Genomic DNA, 25,726 nt, shown 5'->3' with positions numbered 1-25,726 from the left:
CACTCTAAAAACAGCTGAAGCCTGGGATACTACAAGCAGCCACTCATACACTCATACACGTCGTCATATGGACGAAATATTCTCAAGTACGAAGTTAAACCTCCTTTCACCTCACCTATCATATTCACTGGCCCTCACTGTAATGGCTTGCGAAGTGAATGACGTGTGCAGTTGGTCACGAAACCAGTCGAGATTTTAAAAAAATGCATACTGTGTTGGAATATAAGAGGTATATAACGTGATTGTATGCCTCTGAATGATTAACCACTCATGGTCATCAGTCATGGTAGACTGGTATGTATCTGTGCCCACAAAGTGTCGCCACTGAATTCATACATTTTCATTACAATTTAGCCTTTTACACACTATGTTTCTGCAAACAATCCTGATTTGTTGTTGTGTGGTCTGAACAGTGAATTTTCGACATGAAGTGTTGTGGACATAGACCGCACTGCCACGAGTGAGCGCCCAGCTGCCAGGGTGCCTGGACCTCAGAGGATATCCGGTCAAGTTGAAAGAGACTGGTCTGAGAGCCAGGAAACCCGACGCCGGGGTCGTGCCTCGTCGTCACAATCGCGCTCAACGTCTCCGTTAACTAAAAGTATAAAAATATCTTTGGATAGTTTATTTTCAAATCACTACATTGGCTTCCCATGGCATCTCTGGTTGACTTTAAATACCTCATTTCAAACCACATTTTCTGCTGGGTGAACTGAGATGCTTTTGAACAAACTCATATGGGCTTTGTTGTGGGGCTGGAAACTCCAAGAAACTCCCAAGCTTCTTACTGCATTGTGGCTTTCTTCGTCGCATTCAGTAGCTTTCTCTTCGTGTGCGGTAAGATGCCCTCTCAAGTCTCGACAGTATAGCTGTTATGATATATATTAGATTGTGTCATTGTAAGTATGGTTGCCCATGGACATCGAACCTGCTGGGGTTTTTTTCTATAGTGTTGCAAAAACACTCAGTCATTCAGTATGTGTTACAGTGTTAGAACCAATAGTTCCTCCTCGTCTAAACACCTACAGTGTAATCAGTATGAGTATGGGAACGGTGGCGTAGCCTAGCGGTTAAAGCGTTCGCTCGTCACGCCGAAAGGTCCGGTTCTATTCCTCATGAAGACCATTTCCAGTGTTCCCGTCGTGATATTGCTGGAATATTGTTAAAAGCGGCGCAAAACCCAACTCACTCTCTCACTCACTCATTCACTCATGAAACAACAATGGATATACAGGTCAGCAACAAATACTGACCTTTTTATTGCTTTATTCGCCGGTATTTAGATACAGTCAACTCTACCTTATGTCACAAAAGTAATGTTACACTTGTAAATATTCACAACGTGGTCATCAGTGTGCTTCACAAATGTTTCTTACTAGTACTCACAAACGTACAAACGTAAAACCCACTTGCATTTTTCGAGTCATATATGCCGACTTACACTTGTGACAGAATATTGTTCTTTCCATCTCGTCACACATTATCAAAACTCGAAAGACTTCTTTCACGTCTTATCACGTTTCCGGGTGTTCATACCTTAGTCGTCTTCATGAGCTTCTACACAGTGTCTTTAACATCTGATGTTCCACATCAAGATGACACATTGGGATCCACTGGGGCTCAAAAACTCCACCAAACTCACTCACTCATTCCAAACTGGGGATGTTGACACGCTGCTATTCATGTAATTACACGTATGTTTGGAGGAAGTAAAAGCTGCCTGGGTAGTGTATGCATCTATTCAGAATTGGGGGCTGGTTTAAATCACTACAAGATCACTGATTATCAATACTCTGGTTACAGTGACACTGGACATAGACCATAATTACTCAACGGTACAAGACCACGGCAAACATTGTGTGGACAAACAGGAAAACACAAATGAACATGGACGGCATATTTGCTGGAGCTTCAGACGTCGAAGTGTCTGTTGTCAAGGTATCTCCATGGCGACTGAGTAAGTCCAACACGACTCCATTTGTCCAACCAAACCCGGTCTGAAAGAAAGAAGATGATGCGGAATACACACACGTAGAGTGAATGTTAACACAAACTGTCACTGCCTTAGAAATGATGTATGCCTCTGTGAATGCATGTAGCAAGGGAAATAATGAACGAAAATGCTGTTTTTTAAACATCCAGTGGTGTAAGACAGGGCTGTATTTTAGGTCCTTCACAATTCATATTCTTCTTCGTTGAGGTTTATAGCTGACGCACAAACAACTGCAGTCATGGGGTGTATGTTACTCAATATACACAGGTACTCAGTAATGTAAATTCAAACAAGCGTCACTGTCAAAGCGACCTTGGCAAGATAACATTAATTCTGAGTTACCAAGAAGCCGTAACTGAATATGTCTAGAACAATTTGACTATTATTAATGATAAGATACTAATACACATTTAAATTCATCATCAGAATTATATTATGCAACACCTGGCAGTCAATCTGTGTCAATTCCCATTTAAGAGTTTCGTATTGTATGTATGTAGTTATTGCATTTTTGCACAAAAATAGATAAATACAGAAAGTAATTTAAACTAGGGATATAGGTTATATTGTCCACTTGCATATGTATGTGTATACATATGGCCCCTAATCCACAAAGCTGCTTGGCCCCTGTTCCACAAAGCTGTTCCACATGGCCCCTGTTCCACAAAGCTGTTCCACATGGCCCCTGTTCCTTACCGTAAGCTTATGTTAAAGGATGGGAGTTACAATCTTCTTGGCTCTTAAACCACTTTGTGAAACAGGGTCATGTTTTCTATGTCCTAGTGGTCAACGATCACCCCGGTATTAGCCACGGGAAACTAAAACCCACAGCATTGTTACTGATCCAGTATCAGCATCACAAGAACAACTTTGCCATTTTGTACAGCATTAACTGAACACTCATGTTCTCATGTGCGCACAACCGTTAATCAAGTTACCGGGCTGGTGAGCATTCATTCACAGGCCCAGTTACATCTCATCCTACCTGATACCCAGTCGCGACAGAAGGAATAAAACCAAAGCCGTACCTGACTGTCGTATTCACCTCCCCCTCCGCGTCTCCCGACGTTGTCCACGTCGTACTGTAGAGGGAGGAAAGATTTTTCATTATTTAAGATATCTTACCACATGTAAATTGTCCGTAAAGTAAGGGCAAAACTCAAACGCTTGATAGGGTGATCGCGTAGTTTTGTGGTTGTGAGAGAGTGAGAGAGATAGAGAGGAGATAGAGAGAGAGAGAGACACTGTTAGCCAATTACTTTTTCCTGCTGTTCCGATGTTCCCATCGCTAGGTCTTTAGACAAACATTTAGCAGCTTGGTATTTAGCAGCTTGGTATTTAGCAGCTTGGTATTTAGCAGCTTGGTATTTAGCAGCTTGGTATTTAGCAGCTTGGTATCATGCCAGGGTCAATAACGGTTTCTTCTGACGGACAGGCATGTGGATATTTGGCTAGCGCGGCATCCTGGTATGTACTCAGTACAGCATATGTGGGGTATTCTTCACCTCCCAGGGGCAGTAGGCTAACCCAGTACTCGACACGTGGAAGACCCGGATTTGATTCCCCACAATGATACAACGTGTGAAGCATATTCGCAATGATTTTATGATTGTTGTTGTTGGTTGCCGGTTGGTTGTTGTTACTTTTTGGTTTGTTATGGTTGGTGGTTATTGTTGGTTGCTGGTTGGTTGGTTGGTTGGTTGGTTGGTTGGTTGGTTGGTTGGTTGGTTGGTTGGTTGGTTGGTTGGTTGGTTGGTTGTTAATGTGTACTTTCCCCTTCTTCATTTGGATCCTCAAAGAACTTTACAGAGAAAGTGATGCCTCCCCAGTAATGCGAGAAGGGAGGTATCTTGGAGTATTTCATACTGCTATGAGGTCGAAGTTGAGGTTAGGTAACGACAGTATCATTATTGGGAAAATGGCTGTCTATGTGGTTCTTGGGTGTCCGTATGTCTCTCTGTGTATGTGTGTGGGGTTCGTTCTAGTTAAAAACTACACGAACCATCCGCTTGTCACAATGTGAACATAATGTCTGTTCAATAAAGGATATACTTGTCATTAACAGTCCATCTCTACAGATATCATGTATAGGGACAGAATCCAAAGGTTGAATGTTTGTCTTTCCATACTGAATCGCAAAATCAAGGACAACTTGTTGTTTATAGATAAAAACATTCATACCTTCTCAAACATGTGTTGAGTATTTTTCCAGCCAAGCCAGTTTGTGTAAACCCAACGCTGGGCGAGTTCCAGGGCCAAAGCTTTTGATTGGTTGCGTCTGCCTTCAGCTAATGATGTAATGATCACATGTTGCAATGGCGGCCACGCATTGGGCAGATCCCACTGTTGGCCTGTGTTTGATAGAGAGGTGGGAACTCCTCCGTCGTATCGCAGTACGTTTTGTGCCTGAAAAGATAAATATTATCAACAGAATGTTCCTTATCATAATTATCACATGCTGACACAAACAAATACTTGACAATGTGAGTGCTCATTTAACATATTCCAGTTTTCATCACAAGTTTTGAATAGCTCTGTGGGAGGAAATCTGGGAATATATAAAAGGACACTGCCATGAAATGCTGTTCCCTTATTGGTTTCCCTTAGTATGTCAGGAATCATTATTGCATTGTAGAGACTTTGGCAACAACAATCCAAACGTTTTACTAGCATCCTTAATATATGACATATACTGTATGGAACCACGTAAGAGTAAATTTCTCATTATCATACTATCATATGTCATGTTATACGTCATAACAATTAATGTCTATGACGTAATGTGGCTCAGAGAACTTGTATCAGAATTATGAGCGAAACGGTCCATTCGTCATAGTATCTTCGGATGCGATGGGGTAGCCTAGTGGTTAACGCATTCACTCGTCACACCGAAGACATGGGTTCGATTCTCCCATATGGGTATAATGTGTGAAGCCCATTTCTAATTTCACCTACCGTGATAGTGCAAGAAAAAATACGAGGGGATGTCAATAAGTTTTGAGCCTTGCATACAAAAACACAAAATATTGCTATGAACCACATATACTTTTCAACATAGTCCCCTTGTGATCTTTTCTGCCAGTCGCTGATGATATCTCTGTAGAAGGCGCCATTTTGGTCCTCAAACCAAGTAACAGCAATAAGCTCATTATCATCCTGAAATCTACGACCACGCAAGTGTTTCTAAAGATTTGGGAACAGATGGTAATCACTTGGTGCCAGGTCTAGAGAGTAGGGGGGATGCGGCAAGATTTCGTACCCGCATTCCTGGACGGCAACGGCTGCAACGCGAGAGGTGTGTACTGGAGCATAGTCTTGATGCAGAAGAATACCACATCTGATCTTGCCCCGGCGCTTCTCCTTGACCGACTGTCGCACTTGCCTCAACAATTTAGCGTAATATTCCCCATTCATTGTTCTTCCTTTTGGTAAGTAATCTATGTGGATGACGCCTTTGCTATCCCAGAAGACTGTCGCCATTACCTTCTGCACTGATCTGGAGGCTTTGAACTTTCTGGTCCTGGGATAAGTTACATGTTTCCATTCCATGGATTCTTGTTTGCTCTCAGGATCATAGTGGTGGATCCAGGTTTCATCACAGGTTACTAGCCTAAAGTGAAAATCTTCTGGATTCTTGTTGTATCTGGTTAGCATGGAGTTGCTTATGGTGACCCTTGTTTGCTTCATTTCACATGTAAGCATTCTTGGCACCCATCTGGCGCACACCTTAGACATGGCGAGATGTTCATGAAGAAAGAATTGTCTCGATGGATCCGTGTGAAATGCCTGGGGTCTCCTCTAACTCGTGGAGTGTGATTCGACGATTTTCCAGCACAAGTCTATGCACTCTGTGAATGGTTTCCTGACTAGTACTAGTTGGGCAACCTGGACGGGGGTCATCTTCAAGACTCTCTCTAACATGCTTAAATTCATTGACCCATCGTTTGATGGTAGCAGATAAAGGGGAATACTTCCCATAAACTGCTGAAAGCCTTTCTTCAATGTTCTTCGCCGAGTTTCCTTCAAGAACTAAAAACTTAATTACTGCTCTATACTCAAATTTATTCATTTTCACTGCCGTGAGGGGGGTCTCTTTCTGTCAATGTGACCCGTTTAATAACTTCTGAGAGCGGGATACCAAAACTTATATATCACATCAGCTACACCCTAAGGTTCAATGTCGTACCATAGGCTATGACACCTGGGTATAAGAAACGCTCAAGGCTCAAAACTCGTATAAAGGCGGAGTGAACATAAGTTCACTCACTCAAGGTATTTATGCCACATTTATTCACAGAAACACCAAACATTAGTAAAGCTACAGCTAACATTGCTGAAAACGTTAGCTGATCAAACCCGTGTAAATCCAAGTGAAGATCCAGGTTAGAACTGATCTTCAGTAACCCATGCTTGTCGTAAGAGGCGAGAAACGAGATCGGGTGATCAGACTTGCTGACGTGGTTCACACATGTCATTGTATCCCAGTTCCGTGGACCGTGAAGATCAGATATTGTACTGGACCTAGATTTCCGAAGCTCTCTTAGCGAGGAGATAGTTGTAAGTTCCACATTAACATAAACTTTCGACTAACTCAGCGCTTAAAAAAACTTAATAGGAGGAGGAGGAGTATTGTGCTTATATATGTATTGTGAATGCTGGAATTATATGTCATGTTGCCTCTATAAGAAAAAATACACTTTCAGTAATTCACCCCGGATGACATCATGGTGCACGAACTGAAGACACTGACGTTTTCAATAATTGTAACGTGACGAGATGGAAAGAAATCCTTAGCAGTTTTGCATCGACTTGTAATTCAATTCCTCGGTTGTATACACACAAAAACCTAGTTAGGACCCTCTGGCATATGTCACAACTGAATGAATCCCGATCCTAACCCTTTGGAGCATATCTGGGACATGTTTGGTCGTCGTGTGCTGCTAAGGAATGCTCTTGTGCAGAACCAGGGACAATTGGAAGCTGCTTTACACGAGGATGTCGTAGACTGACCCTTCAGAGGATCAGGAGTCTCACATGAGTATGAGGAGGAGAGTGCTGGCTTTCATATACAGTCACATGGAAGTTATTGTTCTTGACATTTTTAAATGTTCCCATTCACCTACATTAAACATTCCAGGGCCTTACTTGTACAGACATGGTTTTGTATGTATGTGTGGGTTTTTCTTTCTTTTAAATGACCAATTATAGGCACACGATCAACTTGGATTGCCATCATTGTGTCGTTTTTATGTATCAAGGGATCATTTGGGTCCGAAAAACTCATGTTTTATGTAACTGTTGAAAACCTATCATTGCAAAATACAGTGGGTGTCTGATTACGTTCTTTGTGTTTAGTTTGGATCTTTTAATTAATACTGGCATGACTTGCATACAGTCACAGTGGGGCCACAGAGATGACGTAAATCCTCCTGGGAATCCTGTAGGAAGCATAAGTCCCATTGTTCCCAAGGAAGGTGCTCCCAACTTTGGTCACTAGTGGACTACAGCCTAGTTTTAATATTTGCTAGTCAAAATAATATTTTAATGTGGAATTGGTTTGTTGTATAGCTGAACTGTGATCTCTGTTTTACCTTTGTAGACATTTAGATATAAGCATCACGTTCTCATTTAGCTGCAACATTACGGATGCGACATTAAAGTTTTACTCACTCACTCACTTGACATTACTACGAATTGTTAAGATATCGGAATTCTACCTGCAGGTAACTCACGACTTTCTCCTCCATCATCTCGCGCTCTGCATCGGTGGTGCCATAGCAATCAGCATACATGGGAAATACATTGGACGGGAAAAAGTAGTCCCTCAGAGATTGGTCAGGAATGTAGTAATCCTGCCACACGCCCTTTTCCTGATTCCACATCACTTCTTTAATGGCATCCTTCCGCTGTTCATATCTTTCAGAATAGTACCGTGATTTCACTTCGTCACCTGGACAGGTAAAGAGTTGATTAGACTAGAATCGGTTACTAGACTAAGTAACAAAACATTTCTGAATCTTGCTCAGGATGACTCTAGACAGTTTCTCAAAGCATCCTTGATACACAACATCTGTCAATAGCAGAATCAATATTTGATTTATCTTCTGGTCACTTTTGAGAAAGAAGCGTTTGCAAAAAAAATTCTTTCGAAGATTTCATCTCTGCGAAAGCCTAAAATACTTTTTCTTGGTGTTTCGATTATTTTCTCGTTTCGTCAGTTAGTTTGTCGTTGCTTTGAATAATTTCACTCAAAATGCTAAAAATAAGCTCTTTCAAAAACGCGAAGTTACCTTAAAGTAGGTAGAATATATTCCAAGCAACGAGAAAATACTCAAATTTAATGTTTTAAAGAAATTTGAAGTAATGAGAAAATATCAAAATTTTAATCATCAAAATACTGAAAGTAGCGAGAGAGAAAAACATGTATGTTTCAAAAGTGGTAGCATTAGGTTTTCGTACATTCCAATCGCCCCAGTAAGCATGCAATATACAGGCAGGCAGGAGTATCTGGTATACTGACAGCAAGTTACCTGTAATGTTATAGAAGCGCGCCAGCAGTTTCTCATTCCGACAGAGGATGCTATTGAGATCTACAGGAATAATGTCTGTGATAACAGTAGTGTTAAGTCTCATGTTACTCTCGTCTTCACGCGAGAACCAGCGGCTACTAAAATCCCAGCCACTCTCAGCAGCTGATGCTATGTTCGAGTATATACGGGATGCTTGCTCTGAAACACAGAACCGGGGTGCTGAGTGTTGGTTCATAATTCAACAATATTCTAACTATAGCATGGTTGTCTGTATAACTTCGAGCTCGGATCAGATAATCAGGTGATTACAAGCACCTGTCTACACCCACGGATTACAGGAATAGAAATGCATCTTTTCATGGATGTCTTAGGGCATCAGACAGATAATTTGGGTGTGCCTTTGTGAGAATCCGTGTGTCCATACCTTTTACTGATCAAATGAAATGTAAAACATCAGAACAATTATGTCACTTCAACTTCTTGTTTAATAAATCCTTAAACATAATGTAAACCTGTAAACTTGACGGCTTGATTTCCTAAATTGCTGCCAGTGGTTCAGCTTCCTTGTCCAGGATCAATAAACTAACCCACAAATACCATCCACAATGTCGTGTGTTGTTTAGCCTACTGGCTACCGATAAACAGTTTGACGGGTGCAAAAATAGTTTTCGAGTCATTTCAGTTGCTGAACTTTAAGTCATTTCCTGTAAGTAAATAAAGGTGAATGTCTTTTGTTTAATTTGGAAAATCCACCGGGGCACATTTCAAATATATATTTCATCCGTTTCATTTCAATATTTGCCATCATTACAACTTATGTGCCGTGATGGCTATCAACAACTGCTTTCTTTTGGCGGTCTCGGTGAGTGAAAAACCATTATTTGTCACTCCATGTACAACAAGGGAGTTGTATACGCCAGAAGGTAACTAACAACCAAACTGCTTACGTTATCAGCACTCAACAAAGAATGTTCTATTATTCAGTTGTCTCTCTTCCATACCTTCAGTTGTCTCCCCTGCTGTTTCCACGTCCTCTGCGTAGGACTCTGGTCTGAACAAAGGAGGAAATGTAAGTGAAACATTGGACTATTTGAACGACAAACCAATGAACGAATACTTTAAGCAGAATCCATTTTACGATTCTGACAACGTCGTGGTGTAGCCTGGTGGTTAAAGTGTTCGCTCGTCATGCCGAAGACCCAGGTTCGATTCCCACATGGGCACAATATGGTAAGCCCATTTCTGTTGTCTCCCGGTGTGAAACTAAACTCACTCACTACATCAGGAAATAAGTGAGCGCATCATGTCTCTCACAGAAACCCAAGTCACAAATACATGGCATGTAAAGATAAGTACATGTAAATTTTTAGATTATTAAACACGGGAAAGTATATCACAAGTCAGATAAGTACTTGTCTGCTATGACTTGTTTCTTCCTAGTATAAACATCTTAAAATCTCGGCCTGGTATGCTGTACCGCTCATCAACAACGTTATGAATATTTGAAATTCGTCTACCTAGGCACTTCTGGGAAACTGCCTTTAGGATAGTAAATGTTTTATGACGCTCTATCACAAGTAACGGAACATGCTAACGACACATTCAAATTTACAGCAACTCGACATTTGTGTGATGCAAGAAATTCATGCTTTATAAAGACTGGATGGAGTCTTTGCAACAAGGTTTAGAACCACTCACGTTTAAAACAACACGAGCTTCGTGCACACTTATTCAACATTCGAGGACTAATGAAGTGAGTGAGTGAGTTTGGTTTTAACGCCGCTTTTAGTAATATTCCAGCGATATCACGGCGGGGGACACCAGAAAATGGGCCTCACACATTGTACCCATGTGTGGAATCGAACCCGGGTCTTCGGCGTGACGAGTGAACGCTTTAACCACTAGGCTACCCTACCGCCCCGCGGACTAATGGAAGAAACAGAGGGTTAACATATATTTGTTCAACTCTACGTAGGCTAATGTAAACACTTGAAGGTTAGCGTATCATCGATGCAGAGGTACATCTGAATATTGGACGTAGTTTGGGACTCGATACTGAATAGTCGATGTGGGTTTGTGGGTAAAGCGTTCGCTTGTAAAGCCGGTTCGATTGCCCACATGCACATGTGTACGATCATGTCTGTGTCCCCCGCCGTGAAATTGCTGGAATTATACTAAAAGTGGGATAAAATCACACTCACGCACTCACGCACTCACGCACTCACTATACCTGGGAGTGTTGGTGACGGTGTTATATTGGTTCAGCGTGTGAGTCTTGCCGTTCACTTGCACCTCCACACTCCTGTTGGTCATCCAGAACTGGTACTCCCTCTCCAAGGGAGCCAGTGATCGAACCAGGGCGTCCATATCCCTGCTCACATCATAGTAGCTCTCTACCATCCACGCCAGCAAGGGCGGCTGGGACCGCTTCTGGTAGTACACCCGGAAACCGTTGGGAATAAAGCTGTGTCTGAAGAATGCAAAGGTAAATGTTCAACTCTCCTCGTCACGTGAGTTTAGCATGTGGACGGAAGGTTCATGCCAAAACACTCACATGTTAAGTGGCCGCTTATGCTAGACGGTCTAACTATGGTTGGTCCTAAACATTTTTTCTTATTTGTGGACTAGTTTCATCATGTCTTGCTTTAAATTGATATGGGAAGACTAGGCATGTCACTGACTGGTGAAACGGGTATTTATTCATGTTTGGATAGACTCAGGACTGTCAATATGAACCTGAAGTGTACGTCTCACTATGTATTAGGTCATCTCTTGTATTCCCAGAATAATCGCATTTGAGGTTTTTGTTTTGCAAGTAAGACCTCCTCGCAAGTTTTACTTTTCGTTAGTAATACCTCTTCCCAGGTTTTACTTTTCGTTAGCAAGACCTCTTCCCAGGTTTTACTTTTTGTAATTATCTCTTCCTAACTGACATATGAGTAACTGAAATAAATTGAAAAATATCGTTTAAGATTAAGCACGGAGTGCAAAAGTTTCCCCTAGGAAGGTTGAGACTGCAATTCTCAGATTAGAAGGCAGACGTTGTACCACAAGTCCACCTAGGCGACGAAGGAAATAGGGGGTGCTTCAGTTATTGTTATGACGCTTTATTAAACGATCACTTACATTGTAATTACCCATCATTGTCGGTGTATATGCCAGAGAAAAACATTGTCTACCAAAACCTCGGAAGCGTGTTTTCTCCTATACATATCAAAAAAGGTTTCAGGATCGAATCCAGAACTGCCCATCTGTTAATAAGATTTACCCCCATACACTTGACGATGATGATGATGATGATAGGGGTGATGGTTGCTGGTGATGATGAACATGATGACCACGATAATCGTGGTGATGCGCTAACAGTACCATTATTGCTACGGTCACTGGGTCAGTGTGCTGTAGATATTTATTCTCAACTCAATGGGAAGTATACAACAAAGCTGCCGTGGCAATCCCTACCTTTCAATGATGAAGAAGAAGTTCTCCAGCATGCCCCTGACTGTCTGAGTCATCTCACAGCGGAGAAGTCCGTGCACCACCCACAACGAGTCCCTGGTGACAGTACGCACGTAAATTATATGTAAATTTGTTCATATTCAAAGCTACAGTTAACTTCTGTTGCTATCACCAGCTCAGACATATTCAAGTCATGTGACGGCGGGGTGTGATTAATCGTATCTGGTTCAGACATACCAGTGATTAATATGATGAGCAGCGTGCCACGTCGTCTTTAACACGACATCACCAGGTCACAGTACCCTACAACACGACCCACCACAGTACTAGATATTCAAGGCTTTCAACAAAAACAGAAACTGGTGTTTTGTATCCTCTGGTGTGTTTATGGGTTTGCATTTTAATGACATCTAAGTTACAAAGTTGATCCGATGATCTGGATGTTATATATAACAAAGAACTCAAGGCACCAGACACAGGATTGTTTTCTGTGTTTGCCAAGGGTAAAAAGAACACGTTATTTGAAACATGCTTATATGTTAAGCAGGTTTATAACGAAAGAACGATTCATGACTAAAAATGACACTGACGTGATAAATGAAACACACATTTCTTTCACATGGACTCAATTCCAGTACCCCCATCACCCAATAAAATAGATAAAATAAAATAATGGTGATAATAATTAAACAAATAAAATAACACACACACATTTACACAATATGACATACATACATACATACATACATACATACATACATACATACATACATACATACATACATACATACATACATACATACATACATACATACATACATACATACATACATACATACATAGATACATACACAAGCTCATACGTACACATGGTCATACACACTCCTTCGAAATATATCATCAAACCTACTAGCACACGCACATTCATACAAATACACATACACACTCACATACACACATGCATGCATACACTGACATTTCATACATTCACACACTATATGTACACGTTCACTTACAGTTCACAGATGTACACACACAGACACACACATCCTTGTCACAGACGATCACACACAAACACCCTCAAGCACGCCTATACAAACAGACGCGCGCTCGTGCACTCACACGTACGCGCACGCGCACGTGCGCACGCACACACTCACACACACACGCATACATCCTACCAGTAGTACGTCTCCCTGAAGCGGCCACCGGGGACGATGAAAGGGTTCTCCACATACAGCAGAGAGTAACGTTCCTGGTTGTCCCTGACGTCGTTCTTGATCTGCAACGGCACAGCGTGGATATGTTCAGAACCCCTGATTGTTCGGTAACAGAACGGGGAGGGTTCTGTATTGTGGTGAACAAAAGCATTAACGTCTCAACTTTGGGGGTTCGTTTCAGCGTACCTATTAGATTTGGTTGAACAACTTGTGAATTCTTCTCTAAATGGCATTTTCAAGTTGGTGTGATGAATACGCCATCAAACTCTTCACAGACTAAGGAAAGTTCTATGGGTATCAATACCCGAACGTTACATTACAATAAAGAAGATGCATATCCTTAGAACCTTCCCCTTTGTTCAGTCTGTGATGAGTCTGTTGGCGTATTCATGAAAGACTTGACAAATTGAAAACGAACATGAAAACACTGGGTCAACTTTGAATAAGCGTGAATAATCTAAGTAAGTTAGATGAGTGACCAATCACAGGATGGCATTGTTGAGTGTGAGGTATTACCTTCCTGCCCAGCTGTTCCCATATCTCACACAGGGACTTGCCGAACTGCTTCAAGTTGTTGTCTTTAACTTTCGCCAGGAAGGCAGGGCTAGAGAGTGGAAATAGAAATACAGGTGAGTGTATCATGTTGTATTGATGGCATATGTATTGTAATCTGTGAGAGGGTGAGGATGGTTTTCCAGACAAGACATTGCACTCATGCGGGGAAACCTGGGTCTGTGGCGCTGCAAGTGAATGCTTTCAACATTAGGCTACCCCACTCACAATCTGCTAGTCGCTGCTAGGCATAATTATGAAAGGCGCAAAGTAGTGCCACAGTTATCTTGAGTAAACTCACCCCGCCCAAACCGGGCCTGTTGCTTACAGAGCAGTGTTGTTGTTGGGAATTGCTTGGTATGAATCCCAATACAGCAGACACTGTTACCAGAAATCAGTACCACCTTGATTCAATCGACCAGCCCTCACGGTGCATGCTCCTATATAGTCAGATGTATACAAAACCATGCTCGCCAACATGTTCAACACAGTAACATATCCACGTACTTCTCGACATAGTCCCCGGGTGTCCACTCCTCGAATTCTGTCCCTGGCCCCTCGAAGTACTGATCTACAAACGCCTGGATCTGGGACTTGTTGGACGGGACGTTTGCCAGCGTAGAATCGAAGGCTTGCAAGACTGTAACTGCAAGAACAATGATGTTGGTCAGTGTTGCAAATCGGCAAGAGACAGTAGTCATACTGAACAGGCAGAAAGGTAACCGTTACAATGAATCGTTTGGTAGATAATAATTAAAGTCAATAAGTTCGGGGTGTGTGAGTTCAGATTTAACAATTTGTAAACAATACTAAGGCGGCAGAAATGAGCTTCACACATTGTACCCGTGAGAGGATACGGCGTGACAAACGCTTTAACCACTAGGCTACACCCACCCCCAAAATAAGTTTGGAGATTTTAGCTATATACTAACCTAGATTGGAGATAAGAGATACACAGAACTGGTTAGGAGATAATAGATGTATCGAACTAGCTGTATACATGGGATACAATAGATGTACTGAACTGGTTGAGAGGTAATAGATCAACTGAACTGGGAGGTAATAGATAAATTGAACTAGGTGGTAGGCAGTAGATTTACTGAACTGGTTGAGAGATAAAAGATATACTGAACTGGTTCGGAGATATACATTATTACTACATATCAGTGATTAGAATTAACGTATCATTCTGTGCCCCAAATACAACTCAATCCAAAGACTCATGCTCTCATTTAAATTGTATCCCGTCACCCATAATACCTGGATCTTCTTTCAGGTTCATGTCCACGAATGTTTTGGAGTCTCTGTAGATCCGTGCCATCTGTATCTTGTCCAATAGTGGGCCCTGGCAGTAGATTTGACTGCAAGAAAAACAGTTGCAGGACTTACCAGTATCTAAACACAGGAATCACAAGTATCTAAACACAGGAATCACCAGTATCTATACGCAGGAATCACTAGTATCTAAATACAGGAATCACAAGTATCTAAACACAGGGATCACCAGTATCTAAATACAGGAATCACAAGTATCTAAACACAGGGATCACCAGTATCTAAACACAGGAATCACAAGTATCTAAACACAGGAAGCACCAATATCTATACGCAGGACTCACCAGTATCTTTACAGGAATCACAAGTATCTAAACACAGGAATCACCAGTATCTAAACACAGGAATCACAAGTATCTAAACACAGGAAGCACCAGTATCTAAACAGGAATCACCAGCATCTACACAGAAATCACCAGTATCTACACAGGAATCACAAGTATCTAAACACAGGAATCACAAGTATCTAAACACAGGACTCACAAATATCTTTACAGGAATCACAAGTATCTAAACACAGGAATCACCAGTATCTAAACACAGGAATCACAAGTATCTAAACACAGGACTCACAAATATCTTTACAGGAATCACAAGTATCTAAACACAGGAATCACCAGTATCTAAACACAGGAATCACAAGTATCTAAACACAGGACTCACAAATATCTTTACAGGAATCACAAGTATCTAAACACAGGAATCACCAGTATCTATACGCAGGAATCACCAGTATCTATACGCAGGAATCACAAGTATCTAAACACAGGAATCACAAGTATCTAAACACAGGACTCACAAGTATCTAAACACAGGAATCACAAGTATCTAAACACAGGAATCACAAGTATCTACACAGGAATCACCAGTATCTACACAGGAATCACTAGTATCTACACAGGAATCACCAGTATCTAAACACAGGAATCACAAGTATCTACACAGGACTCACAAGTATCTAAACACAGGAATCACAAGTATCTAAACACAGGAATCACAAGTATCTAAACACAGGAATCACAAGTATCTACACAGGAATCACCAGTATCTAAACACAGGAATCACCAGTATCTAAACACAGGAATCACCAGTATCTAAACACAGGAATCACCAGTATCTAAACACAGGAATCACCAGTATCTAAACAGGAATCACCAGTATCTACACAGGAATCACTAGTATCTACACAGGAATCACCAGTATCTAAACACAGGAATCACCAGTATCTAAACACAGGAATCACCAGTATCTAAACAGGAATCACCAGTATCTACACAGGAATCACTAGTATCTACACAGGAATCACCAGTATCTAAATACAGGAATCACAAGTATCTAAACACAGGAATCACCAGTATCTACACAGGAATCACCAGTATCTAAACACAGGAATCACAAGTATCTAAACACAGGAATCACAAGTATCTAAACAGGAATCACCAGTATCTACACAGGAATCACTAGTATCTACACAGGAATCACCAGTATCTAAACACAGGAATCACAAGTATCTAAACAGGACTCACAAGTATCTAAACACAGGAATCACAAGTATCTAAACACAGGAATCACAAGTATCTAAACACAGGAATCACAAGTATCTACACATGAATCACCAGTATCTACACAGGAATCACCAGTATCTAAACACAGGAATCACCAGTATCTAAACACAGGAATCACAAGTATTTAAACACAGGAATCACCAGTATCTAAACACAGGAATCACCAGTATCTAAACAGGAATCACAAGTATCTAAACACAGGAATCACAAGTATCTAAACACAGGAATCACCAGTATCTAAACACAGGAATCACAAGTATCTAAACACAGGAATCACAAGTATCTACACATGAATCACCAGTATCTACACAGGAATCACCAGTATCTACACAGGAATCACCAGTATCTAAACACAGGAATCACAAGTATCTAAACACATGAATCACCAGTATCTAAACACAGGAATCACCAATATCTAAACAGGTATCATCTTAACAGGAATCAACAGTTTCTAAACAGGCATTTCAATGGCTGCTGATTTGTGTTCAGTAAACCCTGCAGCAAAGTTGGAGTATTAGCAAGTGTTGATTGTCGTAGCAGCAGCAGTAGTTGTTGTTGCAGTTGTAGTAGCCGATTTTCTATCGGTAGAAGTACTAGTAGTAGCAATATTGACGTGGTTGTGGCAGTAACAACACTAGTAGTAGTAGCAATAGTAGGTATAGCAGCAGCAGCAGCAGCAGTAGTAGTAGTAGTAGTAGTAGTAGTAGTAGTAGTAGTAGTAGTAGTAGTAGTAGTAGTAGTAGTTCTGTTTTCTATGTTACCATCGTTTGATAATCAATTACCTGTTACAAGGATGAATGCCGACGACATCACCGGCCGATGGCTGCATCAAGCATAAGACTGCTACGACTGAGGGCACCGTCAGGAACGTCCACATCCTCGTCATCATTCTGGAAGAAGTAGCATCCACAGTGTCCCATAAACTGACTACACTGTAATGTTATATCGCTATTTATTCACTGCCTGGCTGGGATATGCAGAACAACGATACATACGAGCCACTTTGAGGGACACTTTCACTACTTGAGTCTGAAAGAGATGAGAAGTACACCCAAGCTATAGGCGTTTCTATTCAAACTTTAAAATCCGGAATGAAATGCGTGCGACTAGCACTGACAGTACGCCATTCACATGCTATTCAGAAATCGTTGGGACTGACGGTATAATATTCCGGGCTACCTTGTACAGAGGTATTGATTGTCAGCGCACTATGTCAACATACCATTCATACTGACGTATAAAAAAAGTCAGACCCCTAACACATCTAACACCTATAGTTACACTCTGCTCACTATGTGTTATATTTTGTTATTTGTCGCTGAATTTAAAGTCACTGACAGGAAGAGCATGAAACTTGAGCATGAGTACGAATGTTATACATACTGTACATTGTGTTATATATTGTACAGTGTTATACTAATGTACTGTTCTACATAAGGTACAGTGTTATACGTATTGTACAGTGTTACACCTATTTTACAGTGTTATACATATTTTGTAGTGATATACATATTGTACAGTGTTATACATATTTTACAGTGTTATACTACTGTACTGTACATAAGGTACAATGTTATACATAATATGCAGTGTAATACATATGGTAGAGTGTTATACTATTGTACAATGTTACATATATTGTACACTGTTATACATATTGGGTCTAATTTGGTTCATACTACGTTTAAATTCAGTTGGTGAATGTGTTTGACGGGTCTAGGCTAACTGCCCCCCCGGACAAGTAACCCCGCCAAATGCCCCCCGGCTGTCTGCCCCCCGTCCATTGTGCCCCCTGGACAACTGCCCCCTAGGCTAATTGCCCCCTGGGTCAAGTGCCCCCCATAATAACAACACACCAACTAATACATGTAATTGATAGCCCTATACACGTAAGGCTAAGGTTAAAGTTAAAGACGGGGAAGTAGTTGGTCGTCTGCATGATCACACACATATACCAGACTTGAGAGAAGCAGTAGTGACTAAAGTGAGAAATGACATTAAACGTAAGACAACTGACACTTAAGAAACACCCCAACAGATTCTCACACAGAGCGTAACAGCCATAGATGAAGCTTCCTCCTCCCAGCTTGTTGTCTTGATGTTGAGGTATATGACTTCATGCATATTTTGGAATTTTTAAGAGCCATATTCCACAATCTGTCCTTTTAAATGAATTGATACTCGTATTGAATCTAAAGATGATGTGTTGTGGTATTGTATAGTGCTATAAATAAAAATAACATCATAACATTTAACATTTAGTTTATGTGTGTGTTTTGTTATGATGGGTGGGTGGGAGAAGGGGTGTTGCAGTTGTCCGGGGGCAATTAATCCCGGGGGCAGCTGTCCGGGGGGCAGTTGTCCGGGGGGCAGTTGTCCGGGGGGCAGTTAGCCTAATACCTGTTTGACCATAGATCTCATCCTTATTAACGGAGTCTTATGCATAAACTATCGGTTCAATAAATCAGTTCAATAAACTTTGATATTGATGATATGCAAATTTGGTCATCTTCAGTTAAACAACTTTTCAATCCTTTCAGAAATGCAAAATGCAAAAAAGAGTTTAGTTTTACGCCGCACTCAGCAGTATTCCAGCTATATGGCGGCGGTCTGTAATTTGGAAAAAAACATTCCAGTGATCAACAACATAGGCATCAAATGACGTAATTGTGATATGATGTTACGTGTCAGTTCAGCGAGTCTGACCACCCGATCCCGTCAATCGCCTCCTGTGACAAGCATGTATTACTGAAGATCAGTTCTAACCTGGATCTTCAAGGGTTCTACGGAGTGATAGTATCGTCTACGTGGATACATTAGGAACTTCATCTTGTATTAATTTGCAGAATTTCTGCACCAGAATACGGACTTACTATATTGATATTGCTTGACATATTCAATACGTTTTCTGAAACAGGGTTAGTGCATTCATATGACGGCGCATGGCCCTGTGCATAGAGCTCATGTCACAAGCGATTGAGGGTAAGCAAAGTTGGGCGGGGAGAGTCTTTGGGTGGGTGACCGTGTGTGGCAGCTTGACTCCTGAGAGTTTCCAGGACTTCAGTTCTGTCCCACAACGAAGCACGTGTATTGCACGTGGTCTCACCTTAGGCAAGTCAGTTTGATCAAAACTGCCTCTGTTCATCCAGCAGAAAATGGGTACCAGGTGAAATAGTGTAAGTGTGAGACTGTTAACCTTCTAGCGCTTAACAGATACATGGGTTATCCGGGGTAATTATGAGCACATTGTGCGCTTTCAGCATGATATCTTGTAATTAATATTTTCAGTATTATAATTAAACAGTACTGGGCTTTTATCATTCATTGTGGTGACGGACCAGGATTCGAACCACGCACTGTCGCAGCTTTCTAGTGTGCCCGTGAAAAGCAAATCCACACCGAGAATCGCAGACCCGGAATCAAGGAGACCGAATCAAGCAACGTTTTACATGAAATTTAATGTTTTTGTTTCATTTAACTCCAGCTCGGACAACATAAGAAGAAGTAACGAAAAGTAGTTAGCAAAAATATCCGTTATATAAATCCAAGTGTTGAGGCAAATTCTCTGTGTAGTTTGTGCCAGGCAAAATGTGTAATCTCGGTCAAGACTATATACACTGACTCAAGCGCGGGGAAACACGACCATCGCAATGTTATTATTTGGGATAACGTGTAAAGAAATACCATGACTCATGTTGACATAACCACATCATCTGTTTGCTTTTACCTGCACAGATAAGTTCAGGGGACCCTGGTAATATCGTAGGAGTGCGCCAACGCATAATGTTAAGTCGCATTAAGCCATAGGTCGTGCGATATATATTCTACAATCGTCCATCTGTTGACTTCAATTCTATGTCAACGCTGGTCAATATATGCATAGCGTTATCGCGTTAACAGTATGTCAACGAAAACTAGGACTTCCTACTTTGTATGGAGCGACATCTATGAAGATCTAAATAAAAACTGGTCTTCATCAGCATAACATTGTAGTGACACATGTCATCGCATCCCAAGTGTTTACATCGATGCTTATGATGTGGATCACTGGATTGTCGGGTCCAGACTCGAGTATTTACAGACCGCTGCAATATAGCCGGAATATTGCTGAGTGCGGTGCACAAGGTGCACCTGTGTCGACGTTTGACATCCTTTACTAACGACCTTCCACTATCCGGTAGGACGGTGCATTCACAAAGGAGAACATATTCATAAAAGATGAAAATACAAGTAGGGCAGGTTTTACACCACTTTCAGCATATTCGCAACAATATCACAGTAGTGTTTTCTCGTTCCACAAGGAGCTTTCACAAAGTAACAGACGTAATTTGATTATCTTGTCTATTTTGTTTTCAAATGAATTATCTTCGCCCAGCGCACGTTACTGACTATAGACAGTACTGGGGTACTGGGGGGTGGGGGGGGGGGGGGGTGGGGGGTAGAATCTGGGTGTGGACAGTAAATCGACACCACATGTGGGTCAAAGACTGACCGACAATGTATGTGACACTGACCCACAAACTCTATTGTGCGCTTTTTTCTCTCATGAAACACAATCATTCTTCTTTAATAATACAGTGACCGCGTTAAATTAACTGACTGATCCAAATACTGGAAATGCAATATACACAATATGTACAAGATAAATATACACATATAGCTACAATATATGTATGTAGCAGTTTTATGAAATGCATGTTGACCTGGCATATCACAGCGTTCACCTGTGTAATGATTCTGTTCCCTCGCTGTGCTGGGTGTGAACAAGCGATACACTCACCTGTGTGGTGATTCTGACTCCCTTCGCAGCGCTGCTGGGTGTGAACAAAGGCTACACTCACCTGTGTAATGATTCTATCTGTCCTCGTTGTGTTGCTGGGTGTCAACAAACGCTACACTCACCCGTGTAATGAATCTATCTGCCCTCGTTGTGTTGCTGGGGGTGAACAAAGGCTACACTCACCTGTGTAATGATTCTATCTGCTCTCGTTGTGTTGCTGGGTGTGAACAAAGGCTACACTCACCTGTGTGATGATTCTATCTGCCCTTGTTGTGTTGCTGAGTGTCAACAAGGGCTACACTCACCTGTGTAATGATTCTATCTGCCCTCGCTATGTTCCTGGATGTGAACAACGCTACACTCGCCTATGTAATGATTCTATCTGCCCTCGTTGTGTTGCTGGGTGTGAACAAACGCTACACTCACCTGTGTGATGATTCTATCTGCCCTCGTTGTGTTGCTGAGTGTCAACAAGGGCTACACTCGCCTATGTAATGATTCTATCTGCCCTCGTTGTGTTGCTGGGTGTCAACAAACGCTACACTCACCTGTGTAATGATTCTATCTGCCCTCGTTGTGTTGCTGGGTGTGAACAAACGATACACTCACCTGGGTAACGATTCTATCTGCCCTCGTTGTGTTGCTGGGGGTGAACAAAGGCTACACTCACCTGTGTGATGATTCTATCTGCCCTCGTTGTGTTGCTGAGTGTCAACAAGGACTACACTCACCTGTGTAATGATTCTATCTGCCCTCGTTGTGTTGCTGGGGGTGAACATAGGCTACACTCACCTGTGTGATGATTCTATCTGCCCTCGTTGTGTTGCTGTGTGTGAACAAAGGCTACACTCACCTGTGTGATGATTCTATCTGCCCTCGTTGTGTTGCTGGGGGTGAACAAAGGCTACACTCACCTGGGTAATGATTCTATCTGCCCTCGTTGTGTTGCTGGGGGTGAACAAGGGCTACACTCACCTGTGTAATGATTCTATCTGCCCTCACTATGTTCCTGGATGTGAACAACGCTACACTCGCCTATGTAATGATTCTGTCTGCCCTCGTTGTGTTGCTGGGTGTCAACAAACGCTACACTCACCTGTGTGATGATTCTATCTGCCCTCGTTTTGTTGCTGGGTGTGAACAAAGGCTACACTCACCTGGGTAATGATTCTATCTGCCCTCGTTGTGTTGCTGGGGGTGAACAAAGGCTACACTCACCTGTGTGATGATTCTATCTGCCCTCGTTGTGTTGCTGGGTGTGAACAAACGCTACACTCACCTGGGTAATGATTCTATCTGCCCTCGTTGTGTTGCTGGGTGTGAACAAAGGCTACACTCACCTGGGTAATGATTCTATCTGCCCTCGTTGTGTTGCTGTGTGTGAACAAAGGCTACACTCACCTGGGTAATGATTCTATCTGCCCTCGTTGTGTTGCTGGGGGTTAACAAGGGCTACACTCACCTGTGTAATGATTCTATTTGCCTCCGTTGTGCTGCCAGGAGTGAACAAACGCTACACTCACCTATGAAATGACTTAATCTCCCCTCGCTGTGTTGTTAGGTGCAACTTAAGGTTATTTAGTCTGAAACGTAGAATTGGTTATGAATTGATGTAGGAAGGTAAACAAGTTCGACTCAGCCTCTCGTGTGTGTTAAAAAGCGATACACCCACCTTTGTAATGACTCAATCTCATCGCACAGAGCAGAATAATGCGCTAACTATCATGATCACAGATTTATGAGCAGTTACAAAACCCATGTGATGACACAGTCAGCCTTATTTTAACCTGCTGTAATTACGAATGCGTACCCAGTGTACATACTGCGTCTGTACGTAATATGAACTCTGCATGTTATTTCCTGTCCAGTCTAAATGTCAAACATTTCTGTACAATACTCAGTATGAGTGAAAGAGCATCCGAGCGTTATAGAATGAGTGAGTGAGTGAGCTTAGTTTTACGCCGTTTGTAGCAAAATTCCAGCAATGTCAAAGCAAGAGACAGAAAATATAAACTTCACACATTGTACCCATGTGAGGAATTGAACCCGGGCCTTCCGCGTGGCGAGTGAACTTGCGTATTGACCTCTAAGCTGCTCCAACGCTCCCCATTATAACGAGCATTGCAGTTACCAATACATGACGTGTTAACTATGCTTTAATCATTGTGCGATGCTCTGCCTGACGATAACGCACTATTTATACACGGTCTGTGTTAAGAGTTGAAACCAAATAGTTCTCTCGTTATCGCCCTAGATGACAGTACACAGTTTTAAATTCGAGAGCAAATATACAGCTAAGAGTGTCTGTAGTGTAAAGTGTTTATACTCTTAAACCAAAGGAGAGATCACCCCATGTTTGTCGGAAGAATATGCGGAGTTTATACTCCTGAACCAAGCTAGCGACCATATCCCTGTTTGTTTCTTGTGCTCTGGAACCATGCTCGCAAACAAATCTTCGCTTGACCGATGTATACAGCACTTCTTACAGATGGTATATACCTGTTCTGTAGATACCTGTGGTTAGGCAATGCCTTATACATTCCGCGGCAAAGTTTTCAGAATTCCTCGGCAAATTTAAGCAAATCCTGCACTCCATTTTTCAATTTTGCGGTTACAACATTTAGAAAAAACAACAAAAACATTACACAGACTTTCATGGTTTAATTCTCAAACACAGATATAAAGTTAAGTCGACAGTACACATCACATCTTGAGTAAGTTTGATGACAAAGCACCCACACCTTTTTCTGTGTTTGAGAATTAAACACAATAATCATTTCTCTCCTCTCAATCGTAACTTTGATGCTGACGAACAACTTCCGTTTTCTTGCAAACAGCAATTTTATACCTGAAAGAAATCTGAAATATTTTCGATTTTCAAAATGATCGATTTTGAGAATGTAATTGCATTGTCAGATTCATCCTGAGTATGACTCTTCTATAACTAAAGTTTACATCTGGCGTAACCGTTGAAAAACATTAATTTTGTTTTTCATGTTACATTTATGGAGTGCTGGGGCACTGTATTCTTGTGGTAAAGCTGTTCTTTATAGTTGTGGCATCGGTGTCTTTAAACATTTTTAGGTGAGTTTAGATGCACCGCAAGGTAGGGTACGGGAAGGATGAGAGACTGAGTGAGGTTTTATGACACTTTTATCAATATTCCGGCAATATCTCAGTTTGGGACACAAGAAATGTGCTTCACAAATTGTAACCATGAGGGAAATCCAATCCAGGTTGTCACACACGAAAAGAGAACCCTTTATCCACTAGGCTACCCTACAGCCAGTAGGGTGAAAACGTACCTGGATTATAGATGTGGTACAGGTGGGGTTCAATGTTATCAACGTTAGTGTCAGGCAATGTTCTGGTGTCTATATTTCTCCAACGTTCATGGTACATTTGGGCATGCTCAAGAGAGTAGGGAAACTGTCTGTCTGTTAAGGGTTGTTAACATGAGAAGGATTGTGATGGAAATGTTGAGGACAATCATGGTGGTGTCCAATGCAATTTGCTATTTAAACTTCTACGAAGCATCCCTGTATGTATTCAGAACAACTGACTTTCCTTTGCATGTGTTTGCAACAGATGCTACCCGTGGGCCAATATATAGACATCTTTTCGCATAACCCATTGTAATCATATTTTGGTTATCATTCACAAACATAATGTTTTTGATCTTGCCAAAAGTCATATATTCACCTTATAAATGCTGAGAAGATACACACTGTACAGCTGTGTTACAGTTTTTATATTGCTGTAACACACTAGTATACACAATTATGACATAGAGAGAATCTCACCCATGTGTCGTTTGATATCAGATATATCACTAACAGTTGTTAAAGTTACAAGTAACATGGCTTGTCCAGGATGTTTTTAGTTTATCAATGAGTGCCTAAATATGTAACATCAGAAGACACAAGGATGAGATTCGATATTATCATAAAAAAGTACTCTTCATCAGTTTTCAATGCAAAGCATACATCTCTGAACACGGGACTACCATTAGATTTGCGGTGCAATGATGTGACAGCATTGTGACATCATCAGTTTTTTGACATCATAGCATTGTGACATCATCAGTTTTTTGACATCATAGCATTGTGAATCATGTAATAAATGATGTCAGTCCATTGTACAAAATCTACTGTACAAAAAGATATCTCCCAGGATATCGTCCAAGATATCGTTTGATCTCACTCATGCAATTTCGTCTGTGGAACACAATCTGGGACAAAAAATCAGGTATTATACAGCATACACCTTCTAAATATCACATTAAGATGTGA

General features: G+C 41.4%; 1 protein-coding gene across 8 annotated transcripts; it reads right to left on the bottom strand.

Moving 5' to 3' along the window:
• Nucleotides 1-1,225: 1,225 nt before the first annotated feature.
• Nucleotides 1,226-23,152, bottom strand: LOC137278110 (trehalase-like). 8 transcript variants are annotated; one of them, XM_067810264.1, is made up of 14 exons: nucleotides 23,107-23,152; nucleotides 17,437-17,544; nucleotides 15,015-15,115; nucleotides 14,262-14,400; nucleotides 13,719-13,806; nucleotides 13,164-13,264; nucleotides 11,986-12,078; nucleotides 10,754-10,993; nucleotides 9,525-9,574; nucleotides 8,524-8,721; nucleotides 7,711-7,943; nucleotides 4,175-4,399; nucleotides 3,022-3,075; nucleotides 1,226-1,997 (listed from the first exon to the last, which is right to left on the bottom strand). In XM_067810264.1, the coding sequence occupies exons 2-14, from the start codon at nucleotides 17,541-17,543 to the stop codon at nucleotides 1,830-1,832; spliced, it is 1,797 nt and encodes a 598-aa protein (XP_067666365.1). In that variant the 5' UTR covers nucleotide 17,544; nucleotides 23,107-23,152; the 3' UTR covers nucleotides 1,226-1,829. The 8 variants fall into 8 exon arrangements, with proteins under 8 accessions (XP_067666365.1, XP_067666393.1, XP_067666382.1 ...); XM_067810292.1 differs by lacking the exon at nucleotides 23,107-23,152 and adding an exon at nucleotides 21,861-21,991; XM_067810281.1 differs by lacking the exon at nucleotides 23,107-23,152 and adding an exon at nucleotides 21,740-21,827.
• Between the last annotated feature and the right edge of the window lie 2,574 nt (nucleotides 23,153-25,726).

Source organism: Haliotis asinina, chromosome 1, assembly GCF_037392515.1.
Source record: "Haliotis asinina isolate JCU_RB_2024 chromosome 1, JCU_Hal_asi_v2, whole genome shotgun sequence".
Lineage (NCBI taxonomy): Eukaryota > Metazoa > Mollusca > Gastropoda > Lepetellida > Haliotidae > Haliotis > Haliotis asinina.
This window is presented reverse-complemented; position numbering and strand designations above follow the sequence as displayed.

Bases quoted from the DNA above. Each gene is read 5' to 3' on its own strand.
- LOC137278110 (XM_067810264.1), bottom strand. From the start codon at position 17,543: ATGATGACGAGGATGTGGACGTTCCTGACGGTGCCCTCAGTCGTAGCA. The intron at 15,116-17,436 runs GTAATTGATTAT...TTTTTCTTGCAG, and splicing joins GGCATTCATCCTTGTAACAG to TCAAATCTACTGCCAGGGCC. The intron at 12,079-13,163 runs GTAGGATGTATG...TACTGTCACCAG, and splicing joins TTCAGGGAGACGTACTACTG to GGACTCGTTGTGGGTGGTGC.